The sequence below is a fragment of the Vitis riparia genome, chromosome 10, assembly GCF_004353265.1.
Source record: "Vitis riparia cultivar Riparia Gloire de Montpellier isolate 1030 chromosome 10, EGFV_Vit.rip_1.0, whole genome shotgun sequence".
NCBI lineage: Eukaryota > Viridiplantae > Streptophyta > Magnoliopsida > Vitales > Vitaceae > Vitis > Vitis riparia.
Genome location: NC_048440.1, coordinates 7,809,350 through 7,829,336, shown reverse-complemented (window position 1 = coordinate 7,829,336; position 19,987 = coordinate 7,809,350). Strand labels below are relative to the sequence as shown.

At 34.1% G+C, this 19,987-nt stretch overlaps 1 protein-coding gene across 5 annotated transcripts in view; it reads right to left on the bottom strand.

Moving 5' to 3' along the window:
- The window catches only part of LOC117923304 (probable LRR receptor-like serine/threonine-protein kinase At1g56140), a 60,800-nt gene that overhangs the window by 4,093 nt on the left and 36,720 nt on the right, over nt 1-19,987 (bottom strand). The window contains exons 1-16 of one of the 5 annotated variants that reach the window (XM_034841530.1): nt 19,534-19,757; nt 10,071-10,254; nt 9,857-9,928; nt 9,702-9,773; nt 8,175-8,246; nt 7,717-7,788; nt 7,523-7,594; nt 7,346-7,417; nt 7,106-7,177; nt 6,933-7,004; nt 6,767-6,838; nt 6,596-6,667; nt 6,431-6,496; nt 4,955-5,017; nt 1,523-1,567; nt 1,313-1,374 (exon numbers count right to left, since the gene is read on the bottom strand). In XM_034841530.1, the coding sequence (XP_034697421.1) occupies nt 1,313-1,374; nt 1,523-1,567; nt 4,955-5,017; nt 6,431-6,496; nt 6,596-6,667; nt 6,767-6,838; nt 6,933-7,004; nt 7,106-7,177; nt 7,346-7,417; nt 7,523-7,594; nt 7,717-7,788; nt 8,175-8,246; nt 9,702-9,773; nt 9,857-9,928; nt 10,071-10,254; nt 19,534-19,639 (1,246 nt within the window). In that variant the 5' untranslated portion in view covers nt 19,640-19,757. Of the gene's footprint in view, nt 1-1,312; nt 1,375-1,522; nt 1,568-4,954; nt 5,018-6,430; nt 6,497-6,595; nt 6,668-6,766; nt 6,839-6,932; nt 7,005-7,105; nt 7,178-7,345; nt 7,418-7,522; nt 7,595-7,716; nt 7,789-8,174; nt 8,247-9,701; nt 9,774-9,856; nt 9,929-10,070; nt 10,255-19,533; nt 19,759-19,987 lie in introns of those variants that run through there. The other 4 variants (XM_034841531.1, XM_034841532.1, XM_034841533.1 and 1 more) reach the window with 4 other exon arrangements.

Here is a 19,987-nt window from a genome sequence, read left to right as displayed (position 1 = left end):
TTTTCCCATAAGTTTTGATACCTCTATTCAGAAAAGTAATTCTGCATATGGCAATTGTATCATAACCATAGAAATTAACTTGGCAACATTTTTAGAACACCAAATAAGGTTGAGAACTTCCGTTGTGAATTCAGATAGGACTAATATTGGCTAGAATGATTTTAGAAATCTAATTTCTCATGAAAACAGAGATGGCGGTCCAGGTTGTTTAAAATTTAACATCAGTGTCATATTAAAATTTTCAGATCATGCTTTAGATTGAACAAATTTCTTTAATTGGGGTAATCCTTAAAAAAGGCAAATACCATTTTAATATTGGTTTTATGTCTGTGTTATTTTCTTCTCCTTTTTACTTACAATAAATATGTGTTTATGTAAATGCATTCTATTCTACAGGTTGTCGAGATCAGCTCTTAATTTTTTACATGGTCTTTGACTGCTTGGCTAAATAGTTTCATGTTTTGACTTCCCATTGAAAGTTTACTAGATTAATTATGAAAGAGAGAAATAAGATTATGTTAAGAAGTTAGTCCATCATGCAAACAAGTGAGTCTACTAGCCAATTTTATTAGTATGAATCCATATCTCAGCATTCAGTCTTGTTTCAGGGTCTTCATGGGGCATACTTTTGTTAGCTCAATGACATCATACATACAATTAACAGTTAATGTGTTATTAATTTCTGTTAGAATGTGTGATATACATTGTGAGCCAAAATCCTACAAATTTAAGCTTTTAGAAAAATTGGTTATTCAACATGGCATCAGAGCCTGTTTGGCAGGAAGTTAATTGTTCAAACCTCACTATATGTTTATTTCTCAATTTATTAAGCCTAAAAAATGCTACTTTATTTCCCCAATTCATTAAGCCCGCATGTAAGCCCAAAGAAGGCTACCATAAGGGAGGGTGTTAGAGTGATTGATATACATTATAAGCCCAAATCCTACTAGTTTAAGCTTTGAGGAAAATTGGTTGTCTAACAATTTCAAGATAATTGCTGCAGCTTTTTATAGGTAAAGGATGAATTAGATCATAAAACACAGAATATGAACTGTTTAACAAGGAGAGGCAACAAACATATTCCACCCAAGCTTGACTATCACTCGCATTTTTAGCATACTTTCCAATATATGGGCAATGGTGTTTCTACTATTCATTTTGCTGTCAAATTAGGAAAATGTTATTCTTTCAAAGTTCCCAGGCTTCCTTAGTCCAACTGATGTAGCAGGATTGCAACTGAAAATATAGTCTTGCATTAAATAAAGAAATAAATAACTAAAAAAGAAATATATAATAGAACAAAGTGGCTTACAGGGTGGAGGATCCCTGTTGCAAGGAAAGTTTCTTTGAAGACATTCCAATCCTTCAAAAATACTGCAAGCACAAATTGATAATAATGCTTATCTATATTGGAAATTGAAATAAGTACACTCTATTGCAGAAACCAAACCATTTTGCTTCTCATCTATGCTATCTTTTATGAATGTCTTGCTTTAGATAGATAAAACCTCCTACAACTTACCTGCGGTTTGTGCTATCAAATGTTAAGTTATTGGCCACTAAGTTCCTGCACAAGTTCCATGCAGTGGTCGCTTAGTATTATTATTGGTAGTGAAACAACTTCTATCATATTCAAGCAAGAAAAACTCAATATTGATCTCTTGTTGGAGAAACTAGTTTACAATTACACATTAAACAATATATGATCATATGATATATTAACTTTACAGTTTAAAATATTTAGTGTAGAATGTAGATGTTTTATTGGATTTTCATGTAGTAAAATAAGAAGTCAATGTATGACAAAGAGAAGGAGAATTAGTATTTGATATAAAGAAATGGTTCAAATAAAGCAAAATGAACTGGCAAACAAGTGTCAATGTCAAAAACTATTTCTCGACAGAAGCAGTATGACATGTCAATATATCTATAATGAAAAACAAAAATAGTAAGATAAAAGTTTTAGATAGGTTATCACCGCAAAAGCAATAGTAAGTACTCGTCTTAAAAACAGTATAATTAAGTTCCAAGAATGATAGTTGTACTCTTTAATTTCATAAATCTATTAGTTCTATGAGTTGATATTGACATGTTTCGACGTTCACTATTCCAAATTAGACAAAGAATAACAGGGTTTAGCTCTTCTTAGATCATAAAACTTACAGGTGAACAATGTCATATCATCAACTACAAAATCTACAGATCAACTTTCCACATCAATCCCTTCTTGAAATGATGCAACAACAAGAATAGTTAGATGAAACCTTTTTGCTAACTATGAGATTTCAAATCTGTTTTGAAACAAGTTGTCTATTAGAAATAGAAAAATAATTTTAAAAATTTATTTTCACACTTCACTTGGGGATTTATTAATGAGAGAGAATTGAGAAAACTTGTTGGTCCAAGTAAAAAGGTATGGTCAAGCAGTGAGAAAGATAAAGGAAATGCTCCAAAAAAAAGGAAAAAAGAAGAATAAGGGAAGCTAAGAAAGAAATTTTAGTTGGACAACATAAATCTGAGAAGAAAACATAAATGTATGTTCGTTGCGGGCTAGAAGTCAGAAATTTCACATAGTTGGTGGATAATAAGAAAGTAAGTACCAGTGTTGTAAGGCTCTCAGCTCAAATTGCTGGTTTTTGCTCGAGATTGGTGAGATTGCTAATCTTCTGTTTCTTCATTGCCCTTTTACTTCTAAGATTCAGCAAAAAAATATTTTCTTTTAGCTGAGATTGTGTGGTTGTATTGAGAGGTGCTGCAGACTTGTTAATGATCTTATTTCGGAAGTTTGAAAGAAACCCTAAAGAGAGAGTACTGTGGAATGAGCAATCATTCCTTAATGGGTAATCTGGCTACGGAGGAGCCCAAAAACTTTTGAGGATAAGTGAAAATTCATCAATGATAAAAATACCAATAAACTACTAGGAGAGAAAGTTTGCCTCAGGGATGTAACACCCAAACCCCAATGATGCAGAAAACTGTAAGGTCCCACAGATGAGGCAATTAGTAGAAGAAACCCCTCAGCCCAAATAAAGCAAGAGATCCACAAAAGAATCTCCACCTTGGCTAGTATTCTTTAAAGCAACCTTGAAGAATCTGAAGAGACCACCCCCAGTAGCTTTAGGTTTCTAATTTGCACATGTACAGTTGTGTCATGTTTTGCCTACTTCCTAGCAATCTACAAAAAAGTCAACCTCATCTCTTCTATACTTTGCCCCTTGGGAGGCTACAACCTAACCTGTGATAGATTTCCAACATTCTCACCTTCTTGATCCCCAAAGCACCTGTTCTACCCTTCAAAGCCTTGCCCTTTTCCATGTAGAGGCAACTACTGTCTAGCATGGCCAAGGATAATAAGTTTATCTTAAACAACATAACCACCCCCCATCACCTAGAATAACCAGAAAGGCCAATGGGCATTCTAATTTTTCACAGTGACATTTCAATGCCCTTAGAAGAACCACCTTAACCCTTTAGGACCATCATTGCAAGGTACATATGTTTAAAACCAACCATCAGTTGCTGTCATATGAATTCTTTGTGAAGATACTATATCTGATGACTTTTTATGTTTGCCTGTATCCCCTTCTTGCCATTGTTTTAGTATACTGCACCTAGCTTGCCTGTCATGGTCTTTCTAGTGGCAGTAGAACCCCCACACATCCTTGCATGGGATTTTGACCAATTCATCTTAATTGATGTCAAAGTCTCTTCGACCTGTTGAAATATTATCATGCCTGAATTGAGATTGCCACAAGGTACCCAAGGATTTCTTTTGCACCTTGCTTGCTGATAAAGCAACAGTCAGTTTTCATCTTCTCAGAAAAAAGAGTAAGGAACTAAGTGGTCATTTGACAGAGGAAGTGACACCAAAAGAACTAGTTTCTATTATTCATTGAGTACAATAGATTCATCAGGATGACAAACATACTAAAGTGATATAATAAATATTATTCTACTATTATTTTGCCTTTTTATATACATCTTGCTAAAATTACTTCCTCGAATGCAACTTGTTCATAAATCCTCCACCATATAACAAGAGCTCTAGTTTGCTCCATATATCCTTTCTTTCTCCTCATTAATTAAATTAGCAGTGATGCCATTATAAAATCAAGTGAAAATGTGCTAGAAGTCCTTCCAACTCTTGATTGGTTATCTTCCCTAGTCTGTTTGTTTTCCTAGAAAAAAAACTTCTCCAAATCATATTGTACAAAGACTTTTTTCATTCTTCTTTACTACAATCTGAAATTGTACTTCATGATGAACTTTCCCACCTTGAACTTATTCTGGTTTCTTCACTATTTCACATGAGAGTTATTAAACCCAATGTAACAGAATGGAATACATAAGCAGCTGGTCTGGAAATTGGAACTATGTCAACATCCATAGAAGAAAAGGAAAACAAACTCACTATAAAAGATGAGGCCTTGTCAAAAACAACTTAATATCTACACCCCAGACTGCAATATTTGTCTTATCCTAAACATTCCTCTAGTGAGTATTTTATTCCTGGATTCATGACAAAGATGAGTTCATAAAATGTGGTCCCCCTTTCCCCTTCCCCCTTCCCCCTTAAATAAATTAAAAAAAAAGAAAAAAAGCTTCAAGGCCAGATTTCAATCCTACTAAAGGTTGCAGGGTTCTATCAGAAAATAAAGGTTGTTACAATGTCAAAAGTCTATTCAACGGATAAGAGAATAAAAACAATAGAAACAAGTACAAACAGATATTTCATAAACATTACATGACAAGAAAAAAAAAAAAAAAAAAAACCATTTACATGCAAAATGGGATTGAGATATTCTTAACCAAATATTACTAGTATATATATGAGGAAAGAAACAACTCTACATGAATTGTTCAGGACAGTATTTTATAACCTAAAAAATCAAGATGAAAAATAAACAGAGAACATGTATCATAACTGAAGGAAATGAAAAATAAAGAGACATACAATTGTAAACCTGACTTTAGCCATGAAGGAAAACTTCCTGATAACTCATTGTATGACAAATCTCTGCATGCAAAAACATATTAGCTGAGTTAGAATGCATAGAAATCACTATCAAATTAGAAAATTAAAGAATGTTACAGAAGGATTATATAACTTATATGAAATGTCTGTTTGTCACATGCTGAGGACAAGTCAAAAAGCTTGTCCAAATAGAAACAGCATCAGATCATTTTTTCAAAAAAACCCAGAAGGTTAGCAATTCAATCTACAGAATTCCTGAGGACGAGTTTCAGCATTCACAGTAACTGCATCAGTTGTCTTTTTTTTTTTTTTTTTTTTCAATCTTCTGGAAGAAGTAGTTGAATTCTAGAATTGGCCCATTAAAGAAAAGAAGTCAGTCGCATGACTGATAATAAATGATCATCTCCAGTATGTTGTAGTGACAAGAAGAAAAAGGGGAAAATAGACATAAAACATGCATACATGCATGTGCAGACACACATTCACCTTCTTCCTTACCCTAGACAAATTTACCTCAAAACTCCAAAGCACTTCAAAATTTTGGGTACTCAAATAATTTGTTTTGGTTAAGGAGATCTCATATAGCCATTGGCTCTCATTGCTGTATTTTGTACTTGGGGATTGGAACATATGCTAACCATTCTTTCCTCCATTACTCCTTGATTTTGAGTTGTTGCAGAGGTCATTTTTAGTAGCAAGGTTCTACTGGTGTTTCTATTATGAAGGTTGTACCTTTCTAGAATTTTAGTAGGTGCTGGGATTGGGGGTGGAGAAGCAGCCCTAGTGACCTTTGTGCATCATGTTATTTGACTGGAAAAGAGTGTCAAGATCATTGAGGATGATAAAAGATTAAAGACTAAATTGTGGCAAAGATATCTATTTTTTCATGTCTCTTTGGATGTTCGTTACCATGGGGTTCTCAAGTGTTCCCTTTAGAATCATTTTTGTGGGATTGGAATTTGATTTACCTCCCAGTTAGGACAGTGATGGACATAGTTTGTGTGCTCCACCAGGTGGTATTTTGAAGCTTAATTTCAATAGATGCTCCTCGCACATTCTGGGTCAAATCAATATTAGCAAACTGATGCAGGATCATAGGGGTGGGATTATTTAATCTCTCTTGAAGTGGGGCATTTTTAGGTTAATTATTGAAGGGGAGATCCTTGCTTCACCTTGGGTTAAAAAATTGAAAGGCAGTTTGGTCTGACTAATATACTGGTCATGAAAGATTGATAGTTTTGTCTTTGGGACTAATTGTCAGAGGTCAGGTTATATATATTATATGTTCCTGCAAATTCACCATTTTAAAAAAAAAAAGGAATTTTCCTGTTTTTCATTCACTTGAACAAGTTCTTTCTTTTATCTAATAAAAAGCAAACATAGTGCCTTATAAGATACAGGCTGTGAAATGCTTGTAGATCCAATTTAACATATTACTAAAAAACAAGGGCTTACATAGTTTGAAGTTGTTCACTTTTTTGGGCAGGGAAAGTTCCAGAAAGTCTATTGGTTCCAAGAAATCTGATCATTGAAACAGCAGTTGAAGAAAATAGAACTGTCAGGGAAGTATCAAAAGCATGATCTGCAAGCCAAGAAAGAAAGGGCTTATTTGATTCTTACAGGGAAGTGAGAGAACTCAAGTTGAACAAAGCATCCGGGATTTCACCTGTTAAGTTGTTGAAACTCAAATCCCTACAAGAGTAAATAAAAAAACAAAGAATAATACATAGACAAAACAAAGTCTGGCTGATATCTTTGTCATTTGAGGAATAAATGTATGTCATAACTTACAGTGTTTTTAAACTTTGAAATTCTCCAATATAAAATGGAATACTACCAGATATCAATGAGTTTCTTAGAACTCTGAAAAAAAAAAGGGATGGTTAAAGTCAGTTAATGGAGGTAAGAGAGGAAGAAAAAAATAGAAACAAAAGAAACGAATGAAGGATTATCTTACAGGTCAGTTAAATTCTTCATTTCCTTGATGAAATCAAGAGATGAGCTCACATTGGATAAATCACTTATTCGCCTACAAAGTTACTCATGAATGTCACTGGAACTGATCCTTTTTCATGGGAGAGAGGGATCCAGATGTTAAATTTTTGAACTAATTATACAGTGAAAACTCACAAAGTGGTCAATGAAGTCAATTTAGAAAAACTTGATGGTATTGGACCTTCGAGAGAGTTCCCTTGAAATCTCCTGCAAGACCATTTGAGAAACTTGCCACTGAAAACAATATCCTCACTAGGCATATTTGTCTCAGAATATGACTAAACTCTGAAGAGAGTTACATAAAAAAATATGCCTTATCATCAAAAGAAAGTGTCTTGAAGGTAAAATTATTATTATTGTTTTCTTTTAGCTTACAGAGACTCAAGCTTTGTCCAGTTCCCGATGAAGTCTGGTATCTTTCCTGTGATAGGAACATCTGTTGCAAACCTGAAACAAAATAGATGACTCATACTAAGCTGGGGAAACATAAAATTCATTAATGAAGACCCCGTAACATAAATAGAAAATGTGACGACACTGAATCTTTCTTACATGACTACCATGTCTTGAAGTTTAGCAAATGTAGAGGGTATCTCCCCACTCACTCCACTGCTGTCAATGTAACTGTTCAATTCATAAATAAAATTTCTTTAACTTTCTACCTATTCAGAGAAGATTAATTAAATCATCTATTATTTTAACACTGACATACAAATCCACAGACAAAAATAAAAGCAACAACTTACATTTGCTGAAGTTTGACTAGATTTCCAATTTCTGGAGGGAGAGTTCCAGAGAAGTTATTTGAACCAATAGACCTGAATGGCATAAATAAAAAATGTATTTACCACAAAAATAATCAAAATCAACATAGGGTATGAAAATAAATGTCAACTAGTTGTATAATTTAGTTTGTTAAAAAGTTTATATGACTTCAATTGTTTCTAAAAAAGCCATATATCTAAGAGAGTGTATTCTCATTTTCATTTCTTTTTTCTCTTCATCGGTGCTTCTCACTTGTTTCCCTACCCCAAAAACTCTAGAATTCAGAATGATGCAACTTGATCCCTTCAGAACTCCTAGGCAATACCCTAACTTTTAGTCTTTTATGTTCATTTTCTTGGAGACAAATCCTAATATTTTTTTTTTTATTTACAAAAACTAATCAATATCCTTGAAAAAGGAAAATGTTCTCAGAACTTACAACATTAGAAGTTCCTTCAGATTTCCAAGCTCCTTAGGAATGGTTCCAGAGAGTGCATTATGCGAGACTGACCTATTCAGACAACAACAACATGAGAAGATGAGAGGATCAAGAAACGAATCTTAGGAGTTATTGCAATTTAAAGTTAATTGGGAAGCTTTATTTCTTTTTAATTAAAAAAAAACACAAATGCTACAACTACATATCAAGTAGAGAGTATATGAAAAGGATACAACTGAGTGAAACTATGCACTTAAATTTGTATTTCATTGTATCAATATGTACAGCATGTACATGACAAATAACACTGAAATAGGATGATTCCTGTCACATGGACGGAAAACTTATAGAATTGCATCTGTGTTTCACTAGAAGGGAAACAATTATAAATAAATGAGGATATATCCACAGTTCCTTCTTGTTGGTTAAAAGATAAATAGGAACGTTTATTCATGGTTGAAGAAAAATTTATGTGCTTTGTTAGTGATAAAGTCCAAGGACAGAAGTAGGCAAAAGCAGTCCAACACACAGTAAGCTTATAACAAGAATTTCCCTAGCACTAAGATGGTCTTGCTGCATTTGGACCACTGGCTAAGCTCTTAAAAGCTTTAGGTTCTGTTTGAATCACTTAAGGTATTAGGAAAAGGGAAAAAAGTAGGAAGGAGTCCAAAATTTGTTATCTGGTTTACCATGGAAAACATGAAGGAGAATTAAATATGATGAAAATTAGTTAGAAACTCATGCATTTCAAATTCTTTAATCTTTATATAAGAAAGAAAAGTAGAGAAATAAATTTCGAAAAGTATGTGAGAGAAATCTACTAACTTCAAATTTATTTTTTATTGTCTTTCCCTTTTGTTTCCTCCCAGATTTCTACTCCATTGGTTTTCCTCAGACCTTCCAAGATCTAAACAGAGCCTCGGCGAAAGCCTTATTTTAAGGATAAACTTGGACTAGATGCCCTTGAATCCTCAAATGCACATTAGATTAAGTGGTGCTACTCATTGTGTAGTAAGGTGGTAAGTTAAGATCTTAACTGCTTAAAGGGCTTGTCCAATTTGTTTCACCAGTTTACAAGATTCTATATCTATGCACAAGACTTTACTGAGTTCATTGAACATTTTTCCCCCACTTAAGAAATGAGGTGAGAAGAAGCACTAAAAAAAATGTTCTCCAACAAATATAAAGGTTCCTTAATAGGAAATTCCGATATAGCTATTTTGAAGACAAGCTGCTATACATTATAACATAGGAAAGGAGGTATAAACAGGTTTTGTAAAATATCAGCAGACATGACACAACTCATGCGAAGAAAAGGCAAAGACCTATTTAGATGTGTTTCACAATGTTAATAAAAAATACAAGCAGTTTCACTTTCGTGTTAATCAATCCACTTCATTTGTTCCTAACTGCACAATGACCTCCAAATTTTATTCAGAATCCTGTGGCTAAATTCCTGTTTACTTAAGAGTCCATTACAGAAAATGGAATTCAAATGAGGACCAACAATTGTGTCAGAGTACTTACAATATAATCAATTGAGATAAATTTCCAATAAATGAAGGTAGGGGACCTGTGAAGTAATTCTTATCGAGCTTCCTGCACAAAGTTTTAAAAAACTAATTAACAAGAAATTTTCACACATCTAGCTTAATAGCCTAAGCACAGGGAATAGTTCTTACAAAACCATGAGATAAGTAAAGGCCTTGAACTCCTCTACAATTACTCCCCTTTTGTTCAAAGCATGTACTCTCCTGAAAATATTATACATACACAATTAAACTTAATTTTAATAAAATTAAAGATTTTGGTGCTGTTCCAATATACTTATGCTTTGGTTATCAAATTTTTATGGCATGCTAGTAGACACATTCAACTTGAAAAGTTTCCACATACAGCTGAGTGATGTGACAGGTAGTGTTGCTATCATAACTGCAGTCACATTTGATAGCAGGATTATTAGCCTCACTCTCGAATTCAGTTCCATTAATGGCAGATCCGCTACATGGCTCCCCACTAATGTTCCACAGTGGCACAGCTTCTATGTCCCATTTTTGGAATAGAGAGTTCAATGCTTTCACTGTCTCAACAATCACACCAAACAGTAAGTAATGCATGCACTCGAAATCACATCATCCTAAACAAATTTTATCAAAGATTTATACAAAATGTTAATAAATTTGATGTGTTGGAAAACCGAAACTGACATGAAAAGAAATAACTTTGTAAAGCTGTAAATTAGCTATTAGTTGTCAATCTTTGTATTTTTAGGAAAGTAATTATTAGGAGTAATTCTTTCCCTTTAATCAGTGATTTAGTTTCCTGATTTGAAGGATTTGTATATGTTGTAAACTTTATAAAAGAATAATCTCAATGAAAGAAAATTATTCCCGTGAAACCCTATTTTTCAAGTTGGTATCAGAGCAAGCAATTTGCTTGCCAAAACCCTCCTTCTTCCTCTCTTTCAATCCATGTTCTCTCTGAAACCATGTCGGATATTTCAAACTAGTCCACTACTGTTCCTCAACCTTCTCTTAACAATCCCATCATCACTGATTCTTCAAAAATCAATCGTACCACCTCGGCAGATTTCATAGGTGTTGAAGAGGTCAAGGTCTTGCCAAATCCGCTTCAAGGAGTTGAAGTACTTTGTGACGTTGTCCTCCCCTTGTCATATCTCACCGAGTTTGAGGGTTAATTCAAAGATCTATGATTGATTCCCTAGATCATAATACATCTGATTTACATTCTCCTAAAGCTCGTGTTGTTGGATAGCACATGTAATTCACTCTGTCCAAATCACCACAATTTACTTGAATGGTGACAACTTTCTGAGATGGTCTCAATCAATTCGGATGTACATCAGAGGACGTGGAAAGATAAGCTACCTAATGGGTGAAAAAAAGGCTCCTGCAGTGAATGATCCGAACTATGCAATATGGGATGCTGAGAATTCCATGGTGATGACATGACTTGTGAATTCTATGGAAGAGGACATTAGCTCTAATTACATGTGCTATCTAACAACACAAGAGCTTTGGGAGAATGTAAATCAGATGTATTCTGATCTAGGGAACCAATCACATATCTTTGAATTAACCCTCAAACTCGGTGAGATACGAAAAGGGGAGGACAACGTCACAAAGTACTTCAACTCCTTGAAGTGGATCTAGCAAGACTTTGACCTCTTCAACACCTATGAGTGGAAATCTGCCGAGAATGGACGTCATCATAAGAAGACCATGGAAGACAATCGGATCTTCAAGTTCTTGGTTGGCCTTAATGTCGAGTTTGAAGAGGTAAGGGGGAGAATCATTGGAAGACAACCCCTGCCTTCAATTGGTGAAGTTTTTTCAGAAGTTAGAAGAGAAGACAGTCGGAGGAATGTGAGCAAGAAGGGACCTGGAGTTGCTATTGAAGGTTCAGCCTAGGTTACCACAGGTGAAGGCTATAATAAAGCCACTGCGTTTCAGCGCAAATCAGATGGAGGACCACGGGTTTGGTGTGATTTTTGCAACAAGCCTTGCCATACTCGTGAGAACTGTTGGAAAATCCATGGGAAACCTGCGAATTGGAAAAGAAAAACAGGTGACAAACTAGACCAAGCCATTATTCCTACTGCTAATGAGGCTAAGACCAGCCCCTTCACCACTGAGCAAATGGAGCATCTTCTTGCACTGCTGAAATCCGACTCGACATCCGATACTCCTAGTGTTTCTACGACACACATAGGTAATGAATTATATGCTCTATCTTGTCATTTTAAATCTACTCCATGGATAATCGATTCTGGAGCATCCGACCACATGACCAATTCCTCAAACATGTTTGAATCCTATTCACCGTGTCTTGGAAATAAAAAGGTTGGGATAGCTGATGGTAATTTCTCATCTATTACAGGAAAAGGTCTAATAAAAATCTTTTGAGGTAATAGATCTTAAATCTGTTCTCCATGTTCCTAAACTTACTTGTAATCTCTTGTCTGTTAGCAAATTATCTAGAGATTCTAATTGTTGTGTTATCTTCTATGAATCTCATTGTATTTTTCAAGACCGAAGCTCAGGGAAGACAATTGGTAGTGCTAGGATGATCAATGGTCTCTATTATTTCGAGGATAATTTACCTAGTAATAAAATTGCTCAAGGACTAAGTAGTATTAGTTCTCTTTCTGTTTGTGATCAAATAATGGTTTGGCATTGCAGATTAGGTCATCTTAGTTTCTCTTATTTAAAACATTTATTTCCAATGTTATTTCAAAAAGTTGATCCTTTATCATTTCAATGTGAAAGTTGTTTATTGGCAAAGAGCCAATGTAAAACTTACATTCCAAAACCCTACTATGCATCAAAACCATTTTATCTTTTTCACAATGATGTTTGGGGACCTTCAAAAGTAACCACAATTTCAGGAAAAAAATGGTTTGTGACCTTTATAGACGACCATACACGTCTTTGTTAGGTATATTTAATGAGGGAAAAATCTGAAGTCGAAAGGATTTTTAAAGAATTTTACAGAATGATTGAAAACCAATTTCAAACAAAAATCAGTATTTTGAGATCTGATAATGGGATTGAGTACTTTAATAAAGTTTTGGAAACCTTTTCAAACGAGAAAGGAATTTTACATCAATCCTCGTGTTTTGACACCCCTAAACATAATGGAATAGCTTAATGTAAAAATAAACACTTGTTAGAAGTAGCACGGGCTATGATGTTTTACATAAATATTCCAAAATACTTATGGGGGAATGCCATACTAACTGCTTCATATCTAATTAACAGGATGCCTACAAAAATTTTGCAATATACTACTCCTTTGGAGTGCTTGAAAAATGTATTTCCAGAATCTCGAATTAATTCTGAATTACCCTTAAAAATATTTAGTTGCACTACATATGTACACATTCCAAAAAGGTCAAGATCTAAGTTAGACCCAAGAGCAGAAAAATGTGTTTTTTTAGGATATACTCCTAATAAAAAGGGTTACAAATGTTTTAATCCCCTTACAAAACGTTTTTACACAACTATGGATGTTTCCTTCATGGAAAATGTCCCATATTTTACCAAAAAGTTACTTCAGGGGGAGAAATTAGTGGAACCAAATTTTTGGGAAATTGTTGAACCTTTGCCTAGTGTAATTCTTGATATCTCTCTTGAAAAAGAAAATAAGGAAACTAAGCCTACTGAATCCAAATCTGAAATTGGTCTATTAGAAGAAGAAATACTACGAATAAAAAAAAATATAAACAATCTTGAGCCTATGGTTTATTCAAGGAAAAAAGTCCCTAGAAGAAGTAAAGACCAGTCGATCATCCCAGCACATGGTCAACTGAAAGCCCTGGGCAATGGCTCTCTAAATGCCTCAGGTAACCCTCCTTCTGTTCCTACTCCTATACATGCTTCTTCTTCTCCTGTTACTGATCTAAGCTTACCATCACACTTTGATACAAGTCTAGAAATATCTGCACCCGAACCTGGTTTAGGATTAGCCCCAATTGTTCCTGCACAGGACCTTGACCTTGATCTCCCTATGCTCTTAGAAAGAGAACCCAAGCTTGCACTAAACATCCCATTTCCAAATATATCTCCTACAATAACCTTTTTGACAACTATTGAGCATTCACTACAAATATTTCAAAACTTGCAATACCTAGAAATATTCAAGAAGCACTAGATGAACCGAGTTGGAAATTGGTAGTGTTTGAGGAAATGAATGCCTTAAAAAAGAATGGCACTTAGGAGGTTGTAGATTTACCAAGGGAAAAAAAAGTTGTAGGGTGCAAATGGGAGTTTACAATAAAGAGTAAAGCAGATGGAAGTGTTAAGAGATACAAAGTCAAACTTGTGGGAAAGGGTTTTACTCAAACCTATGGGATAGACTACCAAGAGACTTTCGCCCCCGTAGCTAAAATAAACTCGATTAGAGTTTTGTTGTCCCTTGCAGTAAATTCCAATTGGCCTTTACACCAATTGGATGTTAAAAATGCCTTTCTTAATGGAGACCTAGAGGAGGAAGTGTTCATGAGTCCTCCACCAGGTTTTGAAGAAAGTTTTGGAGTTGGGAAAGTGTGCAAATTGAAGAAGTCCTTATACGGACTTAAGCAATCGCCTAGAGCTTGGTTTGAGCACTTTGGCAAAGTAATAAAGCATTATGGATATACTCAAAGTCACGATGTTCTACAAACCTTCAAATGAAGGTAAAGTAGTCATCTTAATTGTGTATGTTGATGATATTGTGTTAACTGGGGATGATTGCAATGAACTAGAGAAGCTGAAGGGGAAATTTGCTGAGGAATTTGAAATTAAGGACTTGGGGGCATTAAAATACTTTCTTGGGATGGAGTTTGCTAGGTCCAAAGAAGGTATTTTTGTAAATCAACGGAAGTATGTTCTTGATCTTCTTGATGAGACAAGTATGTTAGGATGTAAGCCTACTAAAACACCCATAGAGCCGAATGTAAAATTGCAACCTACAAAAGCCAAGAATGTGAAGGACCGGGATCATTATCAGAGACTTGTTGGGAGATTGATCTACCTATCCCATACACGCCCTGACATAGCATTCTCAGTGAGTATGGTTAGTTAGTTTATGCATGCGCCTGGACCAGAGCATTTTGAAGTTGTTTACAGGATTCTAAGGTATCTAAATGGGACACCAGGTAGAGGCCTTCTGTTTTAGTCACAAGGACACCTACAAATTGAAGCCTACACCAATACAGATTGGGCTGGAAGCATAGTGAATCGAAGGTCCACCTCTAGGTACTGTTCATTTGTAGGTGGCAACTTGGTTATGTGGCAAAGTACAAAACAGAACGTGGTTGCTAGAAGCAGTGCTGAGGCTGAGTTTAGAGTTGTAGCTCATGGTATTTGTGAGATTATGTGGATAAGAAGATTATTGGAAGAGTTAAAGATGACAGGTTCATCTCCTATGAAGTTGTATTGTGACAACAAGGCAACAATTTCAGTAGCTCACAATCCGGTTCTCCATTATCGCACCAAACATGTGGAAGTGGACAAACATTTCATTAAAGAGAAGATAGATAACGGATTGGTTTGTATGACTTATATCCCTACCGAGGAACAAGTGACTGATGTCTTCACCAAAGGACTACACAAGAGACAATTCGATTTTCTAGTTGGCAAGCTGGCTATGGAAGATACCTTTAAGCCAGCTTGAGGGGGAGTGTTGGAAAACCAAAATTGACATGGAAAGAAATAACTTTGTAAAGCTGTAAATTAGCTATTAGTTGTCAATCTTTGTATTTTTAGGAAAGTAATTGTTAGGAGTAATTCTTTCCCTTTAATCAGTGATTTAGTTTCCTAATTTTAAGGATTTGTATATGTTGTAAACTATATAAAAGAATAATCTCAATGAAAGAAAATTATTCCCATGAAACCCTATTTTTCAAGTTGATGATAAGCAAACCAAAAGGAAATTGAAAAATAGAAACATTTTTCACTTGAGGTTGGTCCAATTAGGATGAAATGGAGTCAATTTAATTTGAATGAAACAAAATTATAATTGAATTTTCTTTTTCATAAGATTTGAATTTATATTGGGGCATACAAATAAAAATTTTGGTATAATAACTTCATTTTTTATTATAATACATTATGAATAATATTTTATTATTAAAATTGCATTTAAATAGAAGAAAGTACATATAATATAAATTTGAAGTAGCTTGATTAAAAAAAATGCATAGATGATGTTGGAATTAGATTTGAACTTAGCTTAAATACCTGTTTGTTAATAAACAAATTTAGGAGAAGAAGATTTTGCCTTAGGAGTTTGTTAATAAAGAGAAAAATAAGAGAAGAAGAAAGAGAAGAATGAGAACCGTATTTTTGGTATATTACTAATATTTAAGTGCATGTGATAATAAGATTTATATTTTAAGGTGGATGTATAAATAGAAGTAGAATGGATTTGTAGAGATATTAAGTGGATGCATATATAATCTCTCAATTCATTCTTTTTTTTTTTTTCATAAAAAGCAAATAAATTAGATGCGCTTCTCCTTTTTTGCTTCATTCTCTCTTCATCACTTGTTACCTAAAATCTTTAAAATTAGACTTGCTTCTCTAAATTTCTTCTAAATTTTCTCAATAGGCAAATGAATTCCAAATTAAGCAAGACTTGTTAACTCTCAAAATATTTTGGAACTCACAAACTAATTTAATCAATACTAAAATTTTATAAACTAAAACTTATCAAGAATGACTTTGTTAGTTTCTTCTTTATACAGGACTATTATTTTATGGATTTTCTCATTAGGAAAATGAAATTCAAATCAAGAGAGATTTAATGCGTTGGACTCATTAACGAGTCTAATAATTCTTAAAAATAATTTGAAACTCAAATACTTATACAATGAATGCCAAAAATTCATGGAAAAAAATTGGTTTAGAATGATTCTTTTTTTTTCTTTTTTTTCACACAACGAGACAAACTGACTCTAAATCAAGTGAGAGTTAATGCATTGAATTTGTTAATAAGTTTATTAATTTTAAAAAATAATTTGAAATTAAAAAACCAATCTAATTAATACCATAAATTAACATACTATAGTCTCAAATGAATTTGTTGTTTCTCCTTTGCACATAACTATATTTTTATGAATTTTTTCACCGGGAAAATAGCTTTAAAATAAATTTCAAATTAAGATAGACTTAATTCGTTGGATTCATTGATGAATATAATAATTTTAAAAAAATAATTTAGAACCCAAAAATAAAACCAATAAATACCATAAATAATGAACTAAAACTAGGTTAGAATGGCTACAATTTTCCCTCTACACAGAATTTCATTTTTTCAAATTTTCTAATGGATTCAAAATCATGTAAGACTTAATAATTTAAATTTGTCAATAAGTTGTATTCAAAAACCGACTCTATTAATATTAGAACTTCCATAACAAAAAAAAATGATTTAGAGAACTTTATTGATAATATGAACACATAAGGACCAAACTTGGTTTATTTGTATATTTAAAAAAATGAGTTCTATATTTTTTTTTTTAATTCATTTTAAATAAAATATTAATAATCATTATTTTTAAAAATATTATTATTCATTTTTATTTAAAAATATATAAATACACCTTTACTAAAATGTTAATATCCATATTCTATAACATCAACTAAAACAATATCATTCTTTTTTAGAAAAAAAAAAAAAAAAAAAACAATTTCAATGATTTTATTATATATTTTATCAAACACCCTTCTAGAAAACAACTAGAAGTATCCTGCATCCCACTAGACCCGTTTGTTCTCTACCTTGAAAACAACTTTAAAAACCAAGTTTAAGAAAACACAACATATTATTTTCTATTTTTAGAAATTTAAAATATTTATATCAGCACCGCCAGGCTATTGTTCTTTTTCCTTTTTTAACATTTAGTATTTGGACTGAGATATAGAATAATGAATAATGCAATGGAAAAATTGCCGAGCCAAACAATATTTTTATTACCAATTAATAAGGCAATAATTGCCACCTTTTGGGAAAAAAACAAAAAATGAATTAAAAATAAATAAATATATAATATTTTTAGAATAAACTATCCTGCCCACCACCCCACATCACCGAGAGCATGACCTGAGTACCTAGAAATTTTCAATTTTATTTATTACCTTATGATTATTATTGTTTTAACTGTATCATACTTTCCCAATTGGGAGAATTATGTTTTGATGGGCCAATTTAGGAATAATAACATTTTCAAAACCCAAACTTTCAATAATCCAAGATATGTCCACTGTTTGGAAAAATATTAAAGGAAACATGCACTATCTACTGTTTTAAAATGCTATTCCAAAATTGCCCATTAGTTGTCCCTGTCAGCAGCCACTGTCTCTCACGACACCGTCTCTCACGCATCAAGGAGCCCTTTTCTGAAGTTGGCCTCCAGACGAGAGAATCCCTAAAAAAGCCCTATTTTTTCCTCTGCCATTCTCAATCCTCGCAGATACTAATCTAATCAAGTTATTATTATTGTTTTTGCAACCCCCGTTTGATTCCCAAGAAAATCCACCCCCATTCGATTTCCGGGAAAGTCCATCCTCGTTTGATTTCCGAGGCCCTCTTCTGAAGTTGGCCTCCAGACGAGAGAATCCCTAAAAAAGCCCTATTTTTTCCTCTGCCATTCTCAATCCCCGCAGGTACTAATCTAATAAATTTTTTTTTTTTTTTTGCAACCCCCGTTTGATTCCCAAGAAAATCCACCCCCATTCGATTTCGGGAAAATTCATCCTCGTTTGTTTTCCGAGAAAATCCATCCTCGTTTGATTTCCGAGAAAATCCATCCTCATTTGATTTCCGAGGCCCTTTTCTGAAGTTGGCCTCCAGACGAGAGAATCCCTAAAAAAAGCCCTATTTTTTCCTCTGCCATTCTCAATCCTCGCAGGTACTAATCTAATCAAGTTATTATTTTTTTTTTTGCAACCCCCGTTTGATTCCCAAGAAAATCCATCCCCCATTCGATTTCCGGGAAAATTCATCCTCGTTTGATTTCCGAGAAAATCCATCCTCGTTTGATTTCCGACAAAATCCATGCAAAACCCCTAAGAAAGACAAAAAAAAAAGTGCTTTTTTTTTTTCCTCCATGTGTTTTCTTGATCTGATCTAGGGGTCTCTTTGATTTTGGGCCATTGGATTTAAATTTCACAAACCCTAAATCCACGATATTTGAGCCATGCTGAAAAATCCAACCTTTGCCTGCAAATCATGATCAGATTACCAAATAGCATCTTATGTTTTTTATAAAAAAAAAAAAATTGGACAGATTTTGCATCCTGCGTGGGCTGGTAGGAAGTATCGGGACCTTTCACAGGGACGATGAACAATGGAGGGGTATTTTTGGTATGAAATAACACCTCAGACCAGAATGCATGTTTCCTTTAATATTTTTCCAAACAGTGGACATATCTTGCATTATGGAAAGTTGGGTTCCGAAAATGTTATTATTCCCAAATTGGTCCATCAAAACATAATTCTCCCTTCCCAATTCACATCTTTTTTGCAGAGCATCAAACCCGACCCTATTTCAAAATTGAAAAGCTAGCACTTCATTTCTACAATGGAGTACCCTTCTGTTTCAATTAATATTCTATGAATTTTCTCAACCTACAATTTATAAAAACTATTAAGTTTTGAGGGGTTGCAGAGAAGAAATTGAAGATGAAGAAGGAAGAATGAAAGCAAAGACCCAGAAAGAGTAATAGCGAACACTTGCAAAGTGATAAAATCATACATTTCTGGGCATGCAGCTTCACTTACTTGGATCTACAACAATGAATTAAGAAAGAAGGAGAGAGAGAGAGAGAGAAAGAGATTGAAGATTGGCACGTACCTTCGGATGGGTGTAAAGTGGCATTCTGGGCGGTGGATTTCTGAAATGAAAGGATATGCAGAAGGAGGATGAAGGAGAAAGAAGAGAAGAGTGAGGAGAGAGCCATTTGGGCCGCCGCAGCTTCAACTTCTTCCTCGCATCTCAGAATGTAGAAGAAATATACAAAAAAGGAAAAGAGGAAAAGATGGGAACGGCAAGTCGCAGGTCGTTAGAAAATGACTGAGGTCTAAGTTGACTTAGACCTTTGGTGCGCAGCCAGAGTATTAAATAACTATCACGTGGTTGACGGGTTTGTGATTCAGGAAGAGAGTCCGGAATCACAAAAGAGAGCCCGGCCGCCCGCCCTCCGTATGCACCAATCCACCACGGTACCACCTACATATTAGACTTGGGTCCGTACCCCTGCCGTAGACTACTTTTATGGATCCGTCCATGCAGCCCATGTCAAGTGAGC